Source organism: Nannobrachium achirus (assembly GCF_963921795.1).
Source record: "Nannobrachium achirus genome assembly, chromosome: 11".
Taxonomy (NCBI): Eukaryota; Metazoa; Chordata; class Actinopteri; order Myctophiformes; family Myctophidae; genus Nannobrachium; species Nannobrachium achirus.
In genome coordinates this window covers 6,966,518-6,989,748 of record NC_137820.1, presented here as the reverse complement: position 1 = coordinate 6,989,748, position 23,231 = coordinate 6,966,518, and the positions used below count along the sequence as shown (strand labels likewise).

Genomic DNA, 23,231 nt, shown 5'->3' with positions numbered 1-23,231 from the left:
AGGCCCTCATTGCGCGCCATAGAGAGAGAGATCTCTCTATAGCGCTGCTGCTACTCAAAGATTTGTACATGAGTTATATTTCGTCATTGTCAGGTGGAAACCTTGTATGTCCAAAACCGTTAGTTTTGTATTTATCATTTTAAAAATGATTTAAACTAGTGAAAACAGCCGATCTACAAGCACACAACGCCTCGCACCGCGAGGCGTTGTGTGCTTGTTTTCACTACTTTTGTGTAATGGCCTTGTATGGTGAAGCAGGGCTTTGCTTTGCGAAAGAGATACAAGGTTTCTGCCCGACAGTGACGATTTACTTTGTTGGCCGCCCAGCCCCCAAAATGGAACGAAGGTAGACATTTTATTTTGATTTTTTTCCCTAATGGCCGGCCTGGACCGGCCGAGAATGAACCGGCCGTTCGGGAGTTGTCCCGCTTTTCCCAATGGCCAGCACGTCCCTGGATTCAAATTTGGGGCAGTTCTGCTTTCTGCTGTACAGAAGAACTGTAGGAGTCGCTAATGTAGCAAAAAGATAACTCTGTCTCTTTGCCAGCCTCACAACACAATGAACATGGCTAATTGTGTTTATTGTAGCGGCCAGGCCCAGCCAAGCCAGAGGCACTGCAGAGGAATTGAACCCCAGTGTCTAATGGTGGTGCAGGAACCACCCATATGCAATCATTGCACTTGAAGTATTTATTTATGTATACAGAAGGTCATAGTATTATACAGTACACACTGCACTTAATAATAGGCACATGGTCATGGTGGTAAAACACAAGGATATAGCAGGGGCGTCAATTGGGTGTGGCAGGGGTATGCAGCTGCCATACACTGGGTCCAGGGGGGGAAAATAAAAGTTACTTTTAAATATAAACCCATGAATGTCTCTTTGTCTATCTGCACTTGTTATTATGTTGTTAAATTACAGTAAAATAACTACAAATGCAAAATTTTACATAATGGTCACTTTAACAAGGTATTATAATGATATTCTCCCCATCTTGACAGAATGGTATATTCCCAGGTTCCGCAGGTCAGCTGCACAGGTGCAATGCATTATTGTTAATTGTGGCACGTTTACTGACATGGCAAGTTTAGCTGCACTTGAACAACCGTTCCAGGCTGCCATATCCAGCCTAAGAAACATTTTTATTTTGACATTGTGAAAATAGCCGATCTACATGCTCACAACGCCTCGCAGCGCGAGGCGTTGTGAGCATGTAGATCTGCTATTTTCACAATAGAACCGTGTTATCCAAAATGTAATGCCTATTTTCCATGAGGACTCCCATCTTTGCCATACCCTACAGCTTTTGCTGAACTGACGCCACTGGGATATAGTTGTGGTTGCTATTTTGTCTTTCTTTCTTTTATTTAAATAAATAAAGAATGCTATGTTGACGTTCTGCTTCACAACGAGGCTGTCATAGGAATGTTAGACAAAAATACTTAAGGAGAGGAGTCATGAACATCCTGACCAAAATGTTGTTTTTTTCTTGTTAAGTTTTATAGTGGAAAAAACAGTCTTGAACAATGAAAGTCCATGTCGATGAAATTAACGACACTTTCGACACTTTCCAGTTGGGTCTTAAAACAACCGGTGGAAATCTAAACGGCTAAGCTCTCTCAGCCGCTGTGGGCTATCGCCATGTGCATTGATGTATTATGTCAAAGTCCTCTACTATGTCTATGTGGTTAAAATAAGATAAAGCAAAAAAACACCAACAGGGATAATTGAAAGCACACCACCAGCTCTGTAGCAGGGACGTGCTGGCCATTGGGAAAAGCGGGACAACTCCCGAACGGCCGGTTCATTCCCGGCCAGTCCAGGCCGGCCATTAGGAAAGAATTGAACTGTTTGCACAAAAGTAGTGAAAACAGCAGATCTACAAGCACACAACGCCTCGCGGTGCGAGGCGTTGTGTGCTTGTAGATCGGCTGTTTTCACTAGTTCAAATCATTTTTAAAATGATAAATACAAAACAAATGTTTTTTTCCACCCAACAACGACGAAATATAACTCATGTAATTGGCCCACTGGCTTGTCACGTCATGATCTGAAATGGCACATCTTTGAGTAGCAGCAGCGCTATAGAGAGAGATCTCTCTCTATAGCGAGCAATGAGGGCCTCTCCAACTCTTTTTCCCGGGCTGAATCAGGGGCCCAGCACGTCCCAGGTCTGTAGCGTGACTCCGTGGCCAGTGGCCACCTATCCAACTGGTTCCATGGCTATTTGTCAAGATAAGCGAGGTGTAGCCGTGTTAGAAAAGGCTAGATTCAAAGTGAACTGGACAGCCTCTGAACATTCCAAGTAAAGACCGCTGGGCACTGTGGTGAGCTCTCATGAAGGAGCCAGGCCTTAGAGCTCCCATATAGCTTTAAGGTTGAGACCCCAAAAGAGAAATGTGATGTCTAGTAGCCGGGACCCAAACGTACAAAAATAGCATACGTTATGAATGAACCGTGAATAACCTATACTGTAAGCCAGGGGTCTTCAACAGGAGTATCCGGGACCCCTAGGGTCCTACTACAGGGGGTCCTCCAAATCTTTGTGTGATAGAAAGCTTTTTTTTCTTTCTGAGAATTTTAGCCAAAAATAGCAGATCTACAAGCTCACAACGCCTCGTGCTGCGAGGCGTTGTGAGCTTGTACATCGGCTATTTTAGGCAAAAGGGGTTTGGTGTAGGGGAAAAAGATCAGACTAAGCACAGAGTGAAAGGTCAAGTTTATTAAGTATTGACGGTTCAAGTAAATATCTGAAAATACAAATTGACGTGAATCCAAAATACACTGATGATTGTGCTGTCAAACGATGAAACTGCTTCATCTCTCTCTCGACTAAGGGGTCCTTGACGTGAAAACGTTGAAGACCCCTGCTGTGAGCCCTATTTAAATGGTGAAAAGGAGCATGCTCACAACACGTCGCAAAGAGGTGCGTTGTGAACTTGTAGATCTGCTATTTTTCAAATGTTACGATTTCTTCTTAATTTAGTATATTTTTGTAATAATACAGGACCCCCTGGAACCCCCCTCTCGAGGACCACTGTCTGGGGGTCCCCGGCCCCACTTTAAGAACCATGCACCATGCTCTTATAAGCACATGATACATCAAGAGGCAGAACTCCACGGTTCTCATGGAAGGGGTCTTTACTTGTCAGCAGGTTGTGAGTGGCGGGGGCAGGTTACAATCAAGACACCAAGACCAGATGTGAACACTGTGCTACTACCCTCACTCAGGGGCATCACAAGGGGTAGGAAAGTGGGACTGAGTTACTGAGGGCCCAAGGTGGAGGGGCCCTAGTAACTTTAGCTATTGAAAAATAGCAGATATACAAGCTCACAGCGCGGCACGAGTGCCGCGCTGCAAGCTTGTAGATCTGCTATTTTTTTTGAAAAGTCGTGAAAATGTGTGCAAATCTTTGAATATGTATTTTTTTAAGCGAACATGTGTAACTCAAATTTTGCTTCCGGGGGGGGGGGGGGGGCACTCGGTGCACAGCGCGGCACTCGGTGCCGGGCTGTGAGCTTGTAGATCTGCTATTTTTCAATAGTTAACATTCATGGGGGGGCCCGCAGTGAATCCTTGTACCCAGGGCCCAGAATTTGGTGTGACGCCCCTGCCCTTGCTACCCGCTCCATATGGGAATATTTACAGCTCTTTTTTCTTTCTTTAGGTTTTCCCAAAGATGAAAGTGTTGCAGATCCGCCGGAGCAGATTTTATGACACGCTTTAGCAAATTTGCAGGGGGAAAACTTTAAAATGCCCTGTAAAACGTGCTCCACGGCGAGCACGGCCACCCCATTAAGCCCGATGTCCCACACCGATATGAGGGAATCCCAGACGCTATAGAGTCAGTGTAGGCAGCCGTGGAAAGTAAAGTATAGGCCTACTCTACTTGAGTACAATTTGGAGGTACTTTTACTTTATGTTAAAAAATCATACTTTTTGTTGGGGAAATCTCTCGCTCTTTCGAACGACCGTCATTTCGACAAAGGAGCGTCGGGAGGGTTAGCGACTCACCCCACGGAGGTTAGGTTTAGAGTTGGGTGTGGAAAAGATGACACGTAGTAACAGCTAAACGTTCCCCTTTTTGTTTTTACTACATCTCTGAGGCAAATATTGTGCTTTTTACAATTATTTGGCATCTTTAATTTGTAGGGCTATAGTTACCTTGTAGATTTAGATTATTAATACAAAACATAGAACATTATTATTAGTACTTTGGACTTTGGTACTGTAATTTATATTTTGCTACCAATATGCCAACTTTAGTACTTTTACTCAAGTAAAATGTATTTTGAATTACAGGACTTTTACTTGTAACAGAGTATTTCTATATTGCTATTTGGGACATTCTACCCACAATGTAACCGTCCTGGAAGTGGTACAGTGAATAAAAAAAGCATAATCCAAAAGACTAGATGGCTGATATCAGTAAGCTGTTCTGAATATACTATTCATTAGGTTTTCAGTGAAAATGTGTCTTCCAGCTTTATCATTTGACCAAGGTTATACCAGGACACAGATTAAAATGAGGTTTTTGGTGATCTAATGATCTCAGCACAGAGATTCCATGCTCAAATCCAAGTTAGTTTAATGCTGAATGCCAACGTAACAACTTTATAACTGAAGGCTAACATACAGGGGCGTCACACCAAATTCTGGGCCCTGGGTACAAGGATTCACTGCGGGCCCCCCATGAATGTTAACTATTGAAAAATAGCAGATATACAAGCTCACAGCGGTGCCGCGCTGTGAGCTTGTATATCTGCTATTTTTCAATAGATAAAGTTATTAGGGCCCCTCCACCTTGGGCCCCAGTAACTCAGTCCCACTTTCCTACCCCTTGTGACGCCCCTGCTAACATACAAAGGAACGCTTCAACAGAGTACAGTAGTAGGACTCTCAGCACAGAGATTTCATGTTCAAATCCCAGTTCTCTTAAAGTTCAATGGAGTGCTTTGAAACTGTCAAGGCTAAAATACAAAAGAACAACTCAAAAGCACTAGAAGAATACTGCACAAAAAAATAAAAATGCTGTGTGGATACCAGGGGCGTCACACCAAATTCTGGGCCCTGGGTACAAGGATTCACTGCGGGCCCCCCATGAATGTTAACTATTGAAAAATAGCAGATATACAAGCTCACAGCGCGGCACCGAGTGCTGCGCTGCGAGCTTGTATATCTGCTATTTTTGTAAAATCGTGAAAATGTGTGCAAGAAACCTACGTCAAGGGCCCCCAAGATGATGTGTATTTGGCCACGGACCCCCATCTCAAAATATTTAGTTCTAGGGACCCCCCGGAAGCAAAATTTGAGTTAGAAATGTTCGCTTAAAAAATACATATATTCAAAGATTTTCACACATTTTCACAACTTTTCAAAAATAGCAGATCTACAAGCTCGCTGCTATTTGTCAATAGCTAAAGTTACTATAGGGCCCCTCCACCTTGGGCCCCAGTAACTCAGTCCCACTTTCCTACCCCTTGTGACGCCCCTGTGTGTGGATACCGCCAAACGTTGAGGATCTAATATGAAATGCATGAGATCATATTATGGAACGTCATCTTGATAAAATGCACAGGGACAAAAGGGAAAGCAGAACACCATCCATTTATTGTGGAAAAAAGCAAACATTGGGAAAGAAAACAAGTCGATTCTGGCACATTGTTCATTCTTATATTACAAAAAAGAGGAGCGGCTACAAATCTCGATAATTTATACAAATACAACGACTTTCAAAAAATAAATTCTTTTAATTTAGTAAACTCTCTGTGAACACATAACCCACCACTTGAGATCCCTGAGCAGAGACACAGAGTGAAACACGCTTTTCTTTTTTTTTCTTCTTCTCCATCTTCACTCGCGTTAAGAACAATGATAAGTGTATGTAAACACTTTATACAAAAGGAGGATGTCATCAGCATAGAGCAGTTTTTTCCCAACCTTGTCTGGATCAGGGCCCACTTGAAATCTCTCCTTCACAGCCCACCCATCTGATCACTTAAGCCCCTATCAGAGTCGGTACCGCGGTGAAGAGCTATCCACCGCGGTGTAGTCTTTTTGAGCCATAAAACTACAACGTTACGTCATTCCTCGCGGTGAAGAGCTTTCCACCACGAGTCCCGACACATCTCTCCGTTTTTACTTTTCAGACAGATAGGCTCTTCACTGATTGGTCGATCTAGACCAGTCAGTCACGGTGAATAGGACTTCACCGTGACTGACTATGATGGCCGCCACTTATTTTCTGACTTGAGGTGGAGAGCTTTCCACCTAAAATTTGCGGTGGATAGCTCTTCACCTTGGACTCTGATAGAGGCTTTAGTGGTCAGCTGGGCATTTTGAGCATGGTTATTTTAATGATCAATCAACTGATTGTGTTCCAACTTGGATTGATGAAAGTAACTTAGTATATCGTCACTGTCGGTTGTCGCTTGACAGATGCTTTTTTTTTTTTTTTGTAAAGTAAAGCCCTGCTTCATCATACAAGGCCGTACAAAAGTAGTGAAAACAGCCGATCTACAAGCACACAACGCCTCGCGGTGCGAGGCGTTGTGTGCTTGTAGATCGGCTGTTTTCGCTATTAGTTCATTTTTTAAATGATAAATACAAAACGAATGGTTTTGGACATACATGGTGTCCACCCGACAACGACGATAATTTAGTTTGTTCGTATTCGGCGGTTTCACAATGAAAACTATATTGATGTTAAATTATCTTTACAATTTTAAGTGTTTTGCCAAACATGTTTGAGGGCTCACTTGCAATATCCTAGTGGACCCCACCCAAAGGTTGGGAATCGCTGAGTACCAGAAACCTGACGTCAAAACCGCAACCCCTGGGCCACTAAGATTTTCCCCTTCAAAAACCCCATGGAATATAATAACTCCGACGTCCAAAAACTGAAAAATGTGTCGGGGCATTTTACTATGGTTGCAAAGAAGATTTGTTCTCAGGCTTATGACCTAATAACATCTTTCATTACACATGCCTTAGGGCTTTAGTATCTTTTTATCCTCTCTGATATTGTGTTGTTGTTGTCGTTTTCGGAAGTACTTTTATGTGCCCTTTCGTTTTATCACCAAATCAATTCAATCAATCAATCAATCAAGCCACCAAAACACCACTGGCGCTGAGAGGCTGGAGCTTTGCACAAAAACAAATTTGACCCACTGCTTTACACCTGTGACGTGACAATAAAGATGATTCTGTGATTTAAAAAAAAATATCTAGGTGGTTTTGAAAAGGGAAAGAATTATCCATTGGTTGTGGTTTTTCGTGTCTTTCTTCGGTCCTCTATAACCGTTGACAGCGGGGAGTGAAAGGTGTGATGGAGGAACAGGTTATGTTGTGACCATCTTACTTTAGCACCATCGCCAAAATACAGATCAGTGTTGACTCGCATCAGGACCAGTAACCATGACACCAGCTAGTAAACATTAACATCCAACTGTTTGTTCAAAACAGCCAGTAATAATCACACAGATGCCCAGTTGTGTTGTGACGTCTTCAACCAGTGGTTCACAGACTTCACACTAAGGTCCATTTTGTACACTCTCAGAGTAAGAGACCGGTAAGGGTCCATTTGGCTCCACCTAACTATCAATCATTTAGCCGGGGACCCCCTCGAGCACCCCTGGGGGTCCCCTGGACCCCACCTTGAGAACCACCGTGTTACCGGTAAACACACATTTAAATATCACGTACCCTGGTGAGGGAAATACTGACACGTTCCTTCTGCAGGTGAAAGAACAAGGCAACTATCATAATATTATGTCCATAAAGCATATTGACCTTGGGGAGCTAAGCAAGGGGAAGGTGCATGTGTACGAGAAAGGGAAATACAGCAAATCACTAGCCTATATGCAGTCTCAAGGGGAGCACACACTGGATGCGGGCAGCTGCGCAGCGTCGCGTCGCGGCATCGACGCACGTGAAGTGCCGCGCGGTAACCCCAACTGGATGTGGCGCGCTGCCACACACCACATCCATTTCCCCCGGTGGGGAGAAGCATGGGAGAACATGTTCACCGCGCGGAAACGCTGGAAAAATAGAACAGCGGCGTATCGGCGCGGCAGGCGAGGCGGCAGACCCAAGGCACGCGCCTGACGCCGCCGGTGTGGTTTAGTTCATTGAAAATAATGGGGCCGTATTGTTTTGACGCACCGCCTCCGCGCCGCCTCCGCGTCCGGTGTGTGTTCCCCTTTATTCTGTACTATTCCTCACTATTTGTGGATGATGGGTATTAGTGTGCGATACATGTGACCTTATTTTTCAGTGGTGAGAAGAGTGAGACGTGAGCACATCACATCAGCTAACGTCGCTGTCGCTATACACACACATGAAACACAGTGCCAGCTGTTTCGGTTGCCAAGGTAAACACAATGAAATAACTTAAAAAACTAACAACACAGATAATCGGTGAGCGTTTTGTGTACAAAAGAACCGTTTGACTTTCACAAAATATATATCTTCTTCTTCTTCTTACGCCACATGGGGAAAGGTGCTGTCGAGACGCTGCCTCGTAAGTCGATGACAGCGAATGATGTTAATGACACAGAATATTTACAATACGGAGCCGTTGTTTGAAACTATAATAGGAGAGGAGGAGTGCTGAGGTGTTGTTGTTTTCTTTTTTTATAAGAGGAAATACGTAACTTGACGTCAGTGGTTCCCAAACCCTTTCTAGATCAGGAACCACTTGAAAATCTTGATAGCGTTTGCGGCCCACCCATCTGTGGTCAGATGGGTGGGGCCGGGCGCGTACATTTTCAGATTACTTTGATTGTAACAGTCAATCTGAATCGATTGCGTTCCAACTTGGATCACCGTTATACTGTAGGGCATTAACGACTTGTGATTTTTGCAAGTCGACTCGATTCAGTAAAAAGTTGAGTTCAAGTCGACTTTATCGTTTGATGACATAACGTTTAAGTGTATAGAGGGTATCTGCACATTTCTGTGCCAATCTAAGGACTTTGTGCCAATCTAAGGACTTTTTAATACCTCTAAAATGACAAATTAAACAGTGGCCAAATTGTCAAATATTAGAGGCAGAAACCGCCCACAACGCCTCGCGATGCGAGACGTTGAGAGCATGTAGATCTGCTATTTTCACAATAGAACCATGTTATATCCAAATGTAATGTAGCACTGTAATATTGGATCATTCTGTTCTTGACAATAAGCAATCCTACAGTTTGAATGCTGTACAGATGCACACATGGAGCAAAAATAATGATAGAAAAAAAATGCAAATAGCGGTGCAGTTAAGGAGAACAATACTTCAGTTCTGGAAAGAAGCACCAAAATTTGACAGAGTGTACCTCTTGGGTCATTCTTTAGAAAAATCACATTAGACACTTAATTTTCAAAATGGCCACCAGTTTTAAAGATGGCCGCCTTTTCGGATATGTTTTACAGTACGCCAGCCAGTTAATATCGAATTTTCATAATATTAGAGTTGTTTTGTAGGTTTTAAAACATCCTGAGTTCATTTATTACACTTTTAAAGCAGCCAGAATAACCTTTCTGACTTTTGGTTGGGGTCTTTCCTCACCTGGGACCCCCCAGACAGACCCCTGAGCCTATTTCCGTAATCGCTGTGCTCCTGCTCCTGAACAATTTTAAATTAGATCTGAAATATGCTCTGAAATCAAAAATGACTAGTAGCAAATAACAGAGATCTTCCACGGGGGGTCTGGGACCCCTGGGGGGGGGGGGGGGGGGGGTCCTCAGAGCTACTACAGGGGGCCTGCCAAATCTTGCTGAGATTTTTTTTTTTTAAACTTTGAATGTTTTTATGTATCCTGGTTTTATGTATTGTACTTTGATGGTTTATTAGTATTCTCAGTATTATTTACAGTGTTTTTGTGTTAAACAGTTATGGTTGACAGCTTACTGCAGGGATTGCAATAATGAAGGTATTGCAACTTTTCACTTTGGGCGCAGAACAACATTTCCATTTATTGCACTGCACTCACACTGACAACACTGACCACACACACACACACACACACACACACACACACACACACACACACACACACACACACACACACACACACACACACACACACACACACCTCTTTGTTATTGTCACCCCAAAACCCTCACCTTATCCTCTTATGGGTTCCATGGTCAATTACGCCCAAAAAGATTCACTACAATACAGTAATTTCAGACATGCAGGATATATTCGTCTTCAGTGTCTTAGTGTTGACACAGTCTCCACCATAGCATAGAGTGAAAGGCAGGTTATTTGAGCAGCTGCACCGTCCCTTGCAGACACATTTGATGAGTTCAAGTACCGCCTTTGGAGCAGGGAGAGCAAGAAACCTGACTGGAATATACCCTCCACTCTCTGAATTCCATCTATTTTCTTTGATTGGTGGAAGCTCAGGGCAATTTGTCAGGTATGATTTATCCTGCATTGTGACGTAGTTGGCACGGAGGTAATGTGGTAGCAGTGCAGCCCGAGTTGGAGGTAGCATCTCACCCTCCAAGTTCTTTGACAGAAATAGTTCCCATCTGAGTAATCCCAGGGTTGTTGGACCTTTTGAACTGTAAACATGGCATGCAAAATGTTCCGACTGCAATGTTGATGAAAGCTCACCATTTATAAGCTCAGGAGGAATCGCCAATGACCTTGCCAATGTCCTTGAGGCGGTTAATGGCTTGGTCATCATCATCATCAAGTAGGCATTGACCCATGTCTTTTTGGTGATTCCAACAAATGTTCTTCCCCAGTCAGCACCTGAAAAACTATGTACGCAAAGGAACCCTTGACATTTGTAACATCCAATAACTTGAACTCACTCGAATATATATCAATTTCCTTTTTTTTGTACCGGAGGCTAGGACTTGATAAGGAATCGGGGTATCAGCCTCTTCATGTGTTTGCACTTCCTCAAAATCATGTCCCTTGATGAGGGTATCGTATTATGATGCCTACTTTGTCATACCTGACAAATTGCCCTGAGCTATCATCAATTGAAAAAAAAAGATGGAAATCAGAGAGTAGAGGGTATGTCCAGTCAGGTTTCTTGCCCTCCCTGCTGCAAAGGCAGAGCTTGAGCTCATCAAATGTGGCTGCAAAGCAGGTTACAAGGGACGGTGCAGCTGCTCAAACAATAACCTGCCTTGCACTCTCCTCCCTGCAAATGCTATAGTGGAAACTGTCAACACTATTAGGGAGGACATGTATAGTAGTGAATTTCTTTGAGTACAATGGACCAATCCCCAATCACATACACACCCATTGTAACTGTTACAATGGGTGTGTATGTGATTGGGGATTGGTCCATTGACCGTGAGCTCTTTAACTCATTGAGTGCCAATCCCGAACTAGTTCGGCTTTATTATCGTATCGCAGAGTGCCGATCCCGAACTAGTTCGGCTTTAAAAAAAAAAAAAAAAGAAAAAAAATTGAAAAATTGAAGAAAAAAAAAAATGTTTTTTTTTTTGGACCCCATCAAATCTGGTGAACATGATTTCAATCGCGATTTTGCATGTTCCACCCCCATACAACCCCATCTAACATACAGGGCAGCCATTTTTGTTTACATAACATGTAAAACATAATGGCTATTATCTCAAGAATGCCTGAACGGATTTCCAATCGGATTTTTTTGTTTGAAAGCTGTGAACAAACTGCACAAATCCACTCCAATGCAATCCAGGATTGCATTGGATTTTTTAGAGCTCATTCTTCTCTGTTTTTTTCCCATGCATGAGGTGTGCAAGGTTTAATCGTGGCTAAATTGCAGAAAATCTTCTAAAATGCTTGGTAGCCAATAGCTAACTTCAAGCTAACTTCATCCTCTTCCTGTACATGCACAAAGGAAAGTGTTCAGGCATGTCATGGCTGCAGGGCTTGTGCATATACCAGCACTGTCTAAGTAGAATTCTCTGGTCATTGGGGCCCTCTAGTGGTGAAAAAGGGGGCACTCAAAGAGTTAAGAGGATAGGGTGCAGGTTTTGGGGTGACGATAACAAAGAGGTGTGTGTGTGTTGTGTTGTGTTGTCAGTGTGAGTGCAGCGCAATAAATGGACATGTTAGACTGCGCGCCCAAAGTGAGAAGTTGCAATACCTTAATTCTTGCAATCCTTGCAGTAACGCCTGTGAACCTGTCTGTCTAACACAAAAATGTAATAAATAATACTTTCAAATGTAAAAAAGAAAGAAAAAAAAACTTCCCCATCAAGATTCGGCAGGCCCCCTGTAGTTACTCTGAGGGGTCCCGGACCCCCTGTGGAAGACCCCTGGGTATTTGCTACTACTCATTTCTGCTTTCAGAGCCCAGTTACAACAACTTTAATGCTTCAGTTATGATCTAATTTAACATTGCTCTGGAGCAGGAGCAAAGCGATTACTGAGATAGGCTCAGGGGTCTGTTTGGGGGATCCCAGGTGAGGAAAGACCCCAACCAAAAGTCAGAAAGGTTATTCTGGCTGCTTTAAAAGTGTAATAAATGAACTCAGGATGTTTTAAAACCTACAAAACAACTCCAATATTATAAAAATCGGACATTAACTGGCTGGCGTACTGTTCAGAGGCAGCCATCTTGGAAACATGGCAGCCATTTTGTTTTTTCAGTGTCTAATGTGTTTTATCATAGGAACAACCCCTAAGGAGTACTTGTGAAAAGTTTTAGGTTTCTTTCCACTTGTGAAGTATTTTAGTGCAAAAATGCATTTATCTGCCCCGCTAAAAGGACTTTTTTTTTTCAACTTTCTCTGGTGGGAGTCGACTTGTGTAATGAAGTCGACTCAGTTGACTTGTCGACTGTTCCGTTAATGCCCTATTATACCGTTATATTATCTTCAGTAAAATAATAGTTTTATACCAATTATTTGGGGGCCCACTTGCAATACCCCCACGGCCCACAGGTTGGTGTATCCAACACATTGAACTAGCAGGGTACAGAGCTTCTGTATGAGAAGCAACGAGCCTGGCTGTTACCCTGCTGCTGCTTGATTTACCCATTTAAGGCCATGGCTACACAGAGCTGGATATATCATATATCCCGGTTTTTCAGATATCCACATAGAAAAATATCTAGGTCCACACGGAGCTGGATATCCCGGTTTTTCAGATATCCACATAGAAAAATATCTAGGTCCACACGACAAAGATATCTAGGTCTAACAAGCACACACACAGTAAAGTCTTCAGAGATATCCGGGTTCCCTGTCTACACGCATCCAGTGAATCGGATATTTTTCAATCTCGGATATCTCTGAAGACTTTACTGCGTGTGCGCTTGTTAGACCTAGATATCTTTGTCGTGTGGACCTAGATATCTTTCTATGTGGATATCTGAAAAACCAGGATATATGAAATATCCAGCTCCGTGTGGACCTAGATATTTTTCTACTGTATGTGGATATCTGAAAAACCGGGATATATGAAAAATCCAGCTCTGTGTAGCCATGGCCTTAATGTACACGACGTCGCTATATATTAAGATTCATTTTATACAAACACACAAAGAAAACAAACGTAAAAAAACGAACAAAAGAACAGATGAGACATTTTAACAAGTCCCTCAGCCGTTCCACGGAAGTGCGGTTGTTTAGTCCATCATCCACACGACGCACAAATGACGTTTCCATGACCACCGTGTGTAGAAGAAGCAGGAAGTCATGGTGCCTGAGATGTCCTCCATACCATTGTGTGAACAAGAAGAACCCGGGCTGAGACACGACGGATTCCATTGACACCTGCCTGCTATACTGATGGAGATTCCTAGACCAGTGTTTCTCAACCGCTGTGCCTGGGGACCTTTGGTGTGCCCCTGAGAAGGGCCAAAAGTGTGCCCCTTGAAACTGCTTGAAAGCCAGTATTGTATTTATCATTTTAAAAATGATTTAAACTAAAACAGTGTGTAATTTATAAATATAAAAGGTTATATTAAACTAAACCGCGTGCGGGGCGGCGAGTTTAAACAATTAGTTTAGTTTGTATTTATCATTTTAAAAATGATTTAAACCAGTGAAAACAGCCGATCTACAAGCACACAACGCCTCGCGGTGCGAGGCGTTGTGTGCTTGTAGATCTGCTGTTTTCACTACTGTTGTGCGACAGCCTTGTATGATGAAGCAGGGCTTTACTTTGCAAAGAAAAGTACAAATTTGAAACTTGGACGTCTTGGAAATACAAGGTTTCTTCCCGACAGTGACGATATTTACCCTCCCGTATTATGTTGGTGTGCCCATGGATTCTTGGGACATGAAAAGTGTGCCCATGCAGAAAAAAGGTTGAGAAACACTGTCCTAGAGTACAAACACTGAAACTAAATACATTTGTGCAGTGGTTCTCAAACTTTTTTTTTAAAGTATTAAGGATCCCCATAACTCTCAGAGTTACAGAGCTGTGAGGGTGTATTTTGGGCTACCCTGAGGGTCCCTGCCTGGATCCCCCCGTTCGAGAACCACCGCATTAGCACTTCCTTTGAACAATACTGTGGTTTCCTGGCCCCCCAAAAAAACCTGACGAGGTTGGGCTTTGAAGAGTGGGTTGGCGGTGTTGAAACGTGTAGTGGCTTCACCCTTCTTAAGAAAAGTTCAACCAGTTGATTCCCTTTTTTTTTCAAATTTCTCAGAAGTTCTCGAAAAGCTCTGCTACATCTGGTTTAACAATAATAGCGTTGTTATTCATTATCTCATTGATGCTTTCTACATCAGAGTTTGTGTAATCTCATTAGCAAAGGAAACGAACGAGTGAGCACCTGAAAAGAATTCACAAACGAGTGAAAAGACAGTTTGGAAATGTCAGAATGTTAACTGCATGGATTCCCCTTTCATTGTGTCAAATTGGACATGACAAACTAACAAACAAACAAAAACAACTCCGTTAATAAAATCATGACCACGATTTAGAAAGATCTTCCCCATCATGTACAGACTTCAGTGATTATAAGGCCTAGTTCAGACCAAAAGATTCGCAACGATACGAAACCGTTTTCAAGCCCGATTTATCCTTCGTCGTACCACGGTGTCACATGTGGAAAACAGCAGAACTTACAAGCTCACAACGCATCGCTTCCGCGATGAATTGTACATGTCTGCTATTTTCCGTCATAAATGTAACCATAGGACGCCGCAGAGGTCTGAATTACACTTAAATGTTCATTAGATCAGGAGCTTCATTAAACGGTGGGTAAAAACACCCTGGTGCATTGACCTGCTTCTTAACCCATTTAGGCCTAGAATTATTGAATGCTTTAACCAGTGAAAAATAGCAGATATACAAGCTCACAGCGCGGCACCGAGTGCCGCGCTGCGAGCTTGTAGATCTGCTATTTTTGAAAAAACTTGTGAAAATGTGTGCAAATCTTTGTATATATGTGTTTTCAAAGCGAACGTTTGTAACTAAAAATTTGCTTCAGGGTGGTCCCTGGAACTAGATATTTTGAAATGGGGGTCCGTGGCCAAATAGATATCATTTTGGGGGTCCTTCACATGAAAAGGTTTGAGAACCACTGACATAGTATTCTCTCAAGAACAGACTAACTGAGCTCCAGTTAAGTGAAAAGGACCTTTTCTTTGACGATGGCTGGCCAGATTGCTGACATATAGAAACACAGGTTTTTCAAAAAACCTTAGAATGATTCAAAAGACACTTATAGAATCGGGTCAAAATTCTAATTTTCACAATTTTTCAAAAATAGCAGATCTACAAGCTCGCAGCGCGGCACTCGGTGCCGCGCTGTGAGCTTGTATATCTGCTATTTTTCAATAGTTAAAGCATAAAATAACGATACACAATAATCTGTACCCGTTCTGAATGGGTTTAATACGATGCACTGGGATGTCATTTTATCCCCTCTCATTATTTTCTTGCACAGCCGCCCGTAACACAATTCCATGACTTTTAAGCCACGTTCTGCTCATTTAAAAAACAAACCCTAATTCGCCACGATCCTTCATTGCTGTACCTATGGCCGCGCTCCAGCTTTAAGTGCTCTATTTAAAATTTAAATTAAAAACATGGTGGCCTGTGAAAGCACACAGAGCTTGGGAGCGTTGGGAGAGAATCCAAACGGCGTGTGTTGTGGTGGTAATGTCAGTGGATCCTCAGAGGAGGAGGAGGAGGAGGAGAGGCTGGCCTGAAGTGCAGAAACTCTGCAGTCATTAGAAGACTAGTCTGCTGCTGCACAGCACAGGCACGTCTCCCCTGAACAAGCAATCTCCTTCAGGGACGTGCTGGCCATTGGGAAAAGCGGGGCAACTCCCGCAACGGCCGGTTCATTCCCGGCCCGGTCCAGGCCGGCCATTAGGGGAAAAAAAATGTAAATAAAATGTCGGCCTTTGTTCCATTTTGGGGGCTGGGCCGGCCAACACAGTAAATCGCCACTGTCGGGCAGAAAACCTCGTATCTCCAAGTTTCAAATTTGTAATTTTTTTTTCGCAAAGCAAAGCCCTGCTTCATCATACAAGGCCGTCGCACAAAAGCAGTGAAAACAGCAGATCTACAAGCACACAACGCCTCGCGGTGCGAGGCGTTGTGTGCTTGTAGATCGGCTGTTTTCACTAGTTTAAATCATTTTTAAAATGATAAATACAAAACAAACGGTTTTGGACATACAAGGTTTCCACCCGACAACGACGAAATATAACTCACGTAATTGGCCCGTACTGGCTTGTCACTTTGTCAAAAATCTTTGAGTAGCAGCAGCGCTATAGAGAGAGATCTCTCTCTATAGCGCGCAATGAGGGCCTCTCCAACTCTTTTTTTCCCGGGCTGAATCAGGGGCCCAGCACGTCCCTGATCTCCTTCATAGCCGCACAACATCCCCCTCTGGTCAGGGATGGTAGAAGGGAGGGAGGGAGGGAGAGGGGGGATTGGCGCGTCCTTTCCTTTCCCCCCGTCGCCTGGCACACAGATGGTGGGGCAGGTGGTATAGCGGTGGTGGTGGTGGAGCTCAGGGCGCCGTGGTGGTGGTGGCGGCGCTGCTGGTCCTCAGGCCCTGCTTCTCCATGATGTTCCACAGCTTGCGCAGGTTGGACTGGGTGATGGCGTCGTCCGGCTTCAGCTGCAGCGCCCGCAGGTAGTTGGCCTCCGCCTCGCGCAGCTTGCCGTTGAGGTGGAGGATGGCGCCGAGGTTCATCAGCGCCGCCGGGTACTGAGAGGGGGGGGTGGAGGGGGGGGGGGGGGGGGGGCACAGGACAGGTAGAAGAAGGGTCATTTACTGCAGTGGTTCTTAACCTTTTCAGGCCGCGAACCCCAAAATAATCAACTCTTAGTGACGAGCACTAAGAGTTGAGACATTGCATTTTGTATAACACGGTTCTATTACCCGGTCTACATGCATGTAGATCGTCTATTTTCACTATTTCTGCCTCTATTATCTGACAATTTGGCCAATGTTTAATTTGTCGTTTTAGAAGTATTAAAAAGTCCTTAGAAATGTGCATATACCCTCTATACACTTAAACTTTATGTTGGTTTGAGCTGGTTGGTGCCTTGCATGGTTTCCTCCGCCATCGGTGTATGAATGTGTGTGTGAATGGGTGAATGTGATGCACAATCTCTGTAAAGCACCTTGGATAAAGCTGCTATATAAACGCACCATTTACCATTTACACCGGTAGTTCTCAAACTTTTTCGAGCCAAGGATCCCCAAATTGATATGCTGTATATTTGGCTGCCGACCACCATCTGGAAAGGTTTTGTTCCATGGTTCCCCAGAAAAGAAGATTTGTGCTATAACATTCTGAATTGAATAAATTTAATAAATATTAATACATTGAATAAATATAAATTGAATAAATTATTCAAAATCTTTCAAACACGGTCAAGATTTTTCTGAAAAAGAAAAAAAGCAACAGGCACCAAGTGACTTGCCTTGAGCTTGTATATCTGCTATTTTTGAATATCCAGCGTTTAACATATGGATAAAGGTGTTCAAATTATTTTGATGCTGTATTAACAAATTAATTTCGCATGGGACCCCGACCCAGCTTTGAGAACCACTGGCATACAGTGTATTTAGTACGCATCATGTTATCATACAGTGTATTTAGTACGCGTCATGCTATCATAAAGGGGCCGTGTCCAAAGAAAGTGTTTTTGCGCTGCCTCTGGCCTCATGCCAGGCATTTCTATGGTAAGGACGTGCTGAAGTCCTCCTCTTCTCAGTGCTGAGCACAGCGTTTCAGTGCTCTCTTGGCGGAGCGTTTCAGTGCTCTCTTGGCGGAGCGCCCTTGGCGCTTCCAGCAGAACATATTTCAGCTTTTGGAGAGGGGCGCCCCTCCCTCATCAATGTCACGTTTGATCCTCCTGTCTGTGCCTGACAACCTGCTCGTTTACAGTATGAGCTGCATGGCTTCGTTACCACGACCATGAGTCCATGTCTAGGCCAAGGGTTGCCAAATCTTTCAGGTCACGACCCCCCCCCAAATAATCATTATTTGAACCCCCCACCCTGGCAAGCACTTGGAATTGTAGGTCTTTACATTTAGTTTGACTTGGTTCCACAGTTAATATTTTTAAAATAGCCGAACTTCAGCTACACAACGCCTTGCACAGAAAACTGTTGTGAGCTTGTAGATATTAGCTATTTTCACAATGGCTGTCCCTTTGTTACGTAATATTTGAAAATGTGGTCAATTTGGTATTAAAAAGGTCTTAAAAGTCATTAAATTGCAATTTTGAAAATGTGCAGAATGATACCCTGTATACACTTATACTGTATGTATTTGGTTTGTTTACTGTCGAGTGAGAAAACAATGTTGCACATTAAATCATTAATCATCTGGTGACCCACCAAAATAATTTGGGGAACCCCCAGTTTGGGAACCACTGGCCCAGGCTATAACGCAGATTACGTTGAATGGCTTTTATAGGTTCTCACTTTGCGGGCACTTAGTAAGAAGCCCTCTGGACGACTGGGTGTCAAAAGTGTGCCTCCACTCAGAAAACTGCACCAGTGTTTCTCAAACAGTTTCATGCAGAGGACCCCCAAATTCATATGCATTAGGCCAAAGAGCCAGATTTTGTGACAGGGACCACCATAAGAGAAGATTTGTTGGAACTATTTAGAAGATTATTCAAGATTGTTCTAAATTCTTAGATGTTTCAAATAAATTCTAACATATCCTCCCAAAGCGTTGTGAGCCTGTTACGGATCGGCTAATTCTGAATAGCTGAACTATAAAATAGGGTTAAATTGGTTAAAGTGATTATTAACCAGTTTAGCTGGGGACCCCACTTTGAGAACACCTGCTGTAGCTTCACTGTGGCCTGATTTGACTAACAGTAGAAGAAAATAATGCAAGCTAGTGACGTTCAGCAGTGATTTACAGTAGCTGCTTAACAGACAGCAGCTCTTAACTGCTGAAATATGTAAAATAATTGCATGGAACAATTCCCTTTTCTCCCCTTTTCTTTTTTTTTTTTTACAACATACGCTGAGAGGCTGAGAATTCACACGCTGTGGATGAGTGAAGAGATGAATTATGTAAATGATACCATAAGCGCTTTTACAGTGTATGGATCCAGCAGCAACACATTGGAAGCATGAAAAGCACAGTGTTTTGAATGTGTTTCCAATTCTTAAAGTGTTGCTGGATCCAGAGAGTCGCTGAAGCAATTCACTGTTAATGACATAACACTTCTATTTGAAGTTTCAACAAAGTTAGGAAAATACATTGTGGTTTAGAAGAGAGTGGTGTCATGCTTTGATCTCGCTGCAGACCGGAAGTGGCGTCGCATGGAGCCTGTTCTCATTCTTAGCGAGCCTCTGCTGCTCTTCAGTTCAGCCCCGTCCGCCCGCGTTATAACCCAGGCATTTTCACTTGTTGCTAAGTAGACAAAATCACGTCTTTTCCCTGCTTTTAATGGTGCCATGGCATTGGTCCGAAGGTTCATTAGTCTGAATTTGTTAAGAATACTATGCCTAACTCTAACCCTAACCTTAACCTTAACCTCAGTAACCCTAACTAAATTCGGACAAATGAACCTTCGGACTAATGAACCTTCGCCTGATGGGCAGTCCCCCTTTTAACTCATTCACGGGCCTCTCCAAGGTAGACAACTTTATTAAAAGGGGGAAAAAGACGTGATTTAGTCTACTTACCAGCGAGTGAAAATGCCTCGGTTATAATGGGGGCGGACGGGGCTGAAGAGCAGCAGAGGCTCGCTAAGAATGAGAACAGGCTCCAGTAAGCTAGGCTAAGCTAGCGACTTCCATAGCGTTCCACGCTTACAATGGGAGTCGACGTAAGTGTCATAACTCTCTCCATTCTACGGGTCTGGGAAAATACAAGAAAAAAGAAAAAAGAGGGGGAAACATTTTGGTGGAGGGTCATTTCTGTAAGAATGTGAAACGGTCTTCATTAAAAGCTCAATAATAGAACGTTTTCAGTTTTTTTGTACACAGCATAATTTCAAGTGGTTTTCAACCAGTGGTCCGGGGACCACCAGTGGTCCTTGAGGGGGTTCCAGGTGGTCCCCAGCTAAATGATGGACAGTTGATAACCAACTTGACCCTTAGATCTTTAACTCTTGAGAGTGTAAAATGAAACTGGTTTTATTGAAACTAGTTCCATTTTACGCTGTCAAGAATTAAATTATTGTTAAACACCTGCAAAAACCACTGAACTAAACCAATTACCCCATGACTATTGTTCCCCAACTGTGGACAAATGTCAGCGCAGATTAATGTCAAACATAAACCAACAGAATAAGTAGTCCTTCTGGGAGACACTTGACATGAAACAGTGACTGCAGCAGCACAGAGATCGTTTCATCTGCTGAGACTAAGCAGCAGTCCTCATGTGACATGTGCTGCTGGGGCAACGGGCTAACAGCTAGTCAGATCCTCCACACTTTGGGACAGTGTTTTTTGGGGAGGTGCAGGGACACCTCTGGGTGTCCATGCATCCTGTCGGGAGCCACAGATGTATTTGAAGTGCTTCCTAGTAGGTTAGGTTGACAATTATTTTCAAACACCCAAACCGGGACCTATAGAGAGAATGCGTGTGACAATATCATCATACCAGGAAGTTATGTGGGAACGCCTACTGAGTGGCAAAAAACTACTTTCTGGCCTTGACAGCCCGTTCATCCAAACAGAAAAGTTCTAATAGCATTAAACAACGTTAAACTCATTTTGCCACTCACTTTACCACTCGATTTGCCATTCACTTTATGCATGCACATATGGGCATAAAATGGATGCAGACAGACAGATACAGATCTCCATGTATGGGCATAAATGGACAAACAGATAGTCAAAACAGGTCCTATGACAACAGGTATAATGGGGTTTGCAGTAAAGGGCGGGGCATTCATTCCCTATTTACATAGTTCCCGAATTGGCCCAGCCGAGCTTCTAGTAAGCTATAATAAGTGATAATAAGCATGTTTGCGCGGATGACTGCTTGGCCCGTAGCACGTATTATGTTGTATATTTCATACAGTGACGGTTCGGTCATCAACACGGTATACGAGGGAGTTCTCACGTACAGCGAGAAGAACATTCGTCTTGCTTTTCTCCACGCAGAGAGAGAGAGAGCTGTGGCCGTGCGCTGTTCTGCCCCGGCCGGTCCACTCCCATCATCTTTCTGTTTTCACACTGTCAACTTCACATGAATGATGCTCCCGGCATGAGGATTTCAATGGGAAAAAACACGCACAATAGTGCCTCTCCTCTCATAGGGGAAATTAAATTGATTCATAAATCAAAACAGACCCAGCAGAATAATCCCCTTGTCTCTTAGAGGGAGGCCGTGCGTCCCTCAACACGCATAACACAAATATATTCGCTGCAGATCCCGGGGCCAAAGTAAAGGCTGACACCACCGATACTCCCCGTTCTTTGCTGACTGAGTTCAAGTGTGTTAAAGCATTTAATTGCTAGATGGAAAACCACTTGCCATTTCATCTTAAAGCGGGGGTTCTAATGTGACCACAAACCGTGCTCTCTCCCTCTCTCTTTCTCTCGGTCTCACAAGCTGCATATCTGCACTTAAACCCATGCAGGGGTGTCGCACCAAATTCTGGGCCCTGGGTACAAGGATGCACTGCGTTATTTTGTGCTTTAACTGTTGAAAAATAGCAGATAACAAGTTCTGTTATTTTTTTAAAAATCGTGAAATGTGTTCAAGTCTTTGAAGGTTTTTAGAAAAATCTGTTTCTCTATGTCAGTGGTGCTCACACTTTTTCATGTGAAGGACCCCCCAAATTATACGTATTTGGCCACGGACCCCCATCTCAAAATATTTTGTTCCAGGGACCCCCCCAGAAGCAGGATTTGAGTTACAAATGTTCACTTAAAAATTGCACAAATTTTCAAGACTTTACAAAAAGCACTTGGCCGCGCTGTGAGCTTGTATATCTGATATTTTTCAATAGCTAAAGTATAAAATAATGAAGGCCCCTCCACCTTGGGCCCTAGTAACTCAGTCCCACTCCGCCCCCACCCCCCCCTTGTGACGCCCCTGTTCAAACCTTTTCTTTTGGTTTGACTTAGTGTTCACAGGAGGAGCCAGGATTCCTGCCTGCAGTCGTTAAGAAGCATTCTGGGACCATTTAAGTAATAAACTTCCATCTAGTTGACCTGTGATTGAGGGTCAAACCACAAAACAAGCTTCCAGAATACATTTTCCAAGGTGTTTTATTTTCCTTTTCTTTGCTTTAACCGTAGCAAAATGCTACCCAAAAGTATAGACTAACGTGTAGGGGTCTAACTTTTAGTCAATCTAATCAAATGTATTGATTATTAAAAAATAAATAAATTTGAATAAAATACTAGATTTTAGAAGATGCAGAAAATACCAGATGTACAAGCTCAAAACACATCACAATGAAAATAACTGAGTTTTGTAGATCAGCTATTTTTGCACGGCATTGTTGTACAATGAAGAATAAATTAGGCTTATTAAGTAGTTAATCAGGCTAATTGATACAGTAGTCGATTATACACAACTTTCCAACATCCCATCGTGCATTGCACAGAAGTTGCACGGAGCTTCCGGCGCCGCAGCCGAGTGTGATCTACAAGCTCACAACGGTTGCATCTGTGACGCGACGTGAGCTTGTATGTCGGCTGTTTACCGGAAGTGTCCTACACATAATGCTCCAGTAAATGTTTGCGGAAACAGGTCAGGTGGATAGAAAATGTTTATTACTGTGTGTGTGTGTGTGTGTGTGTGTGTGTGTGTGTGTGTGTGTGTGTGTGTGTGTGTGTGTGTGTGTGTGTGTGTGTGTGTGATGTGTGT

The 23,231-nt window shown here is 43.3% G+C and overlaps 1 protein-coding gene across 1 annotated transcript in view; it reads right to left on the bottom strand.

Moving 5' to 3' along the window:
* Window positions 1-16,930: 16,930 nt before the first annotated feature.
* The window catches only part of LOC308293684 (protein O-mannosyl-transferase TMTC2-like), a gene marked incomplete at both ends in the record, with an annotated part of 228,975 nt that continues 222,674 nt past the window's right edge, over window positions 16,931-23,231 (bottom strand). Inside the window, one exon of the mRNA XM_080736279.1 lies at window positions 16,931-17,131. Coding sequence (XP_080592405.1) covers window positions 16,931-17,131 — 201 coding nt within the window. The remainder of the gene's footprint in view (window positions 17,132-23,231) is intronic.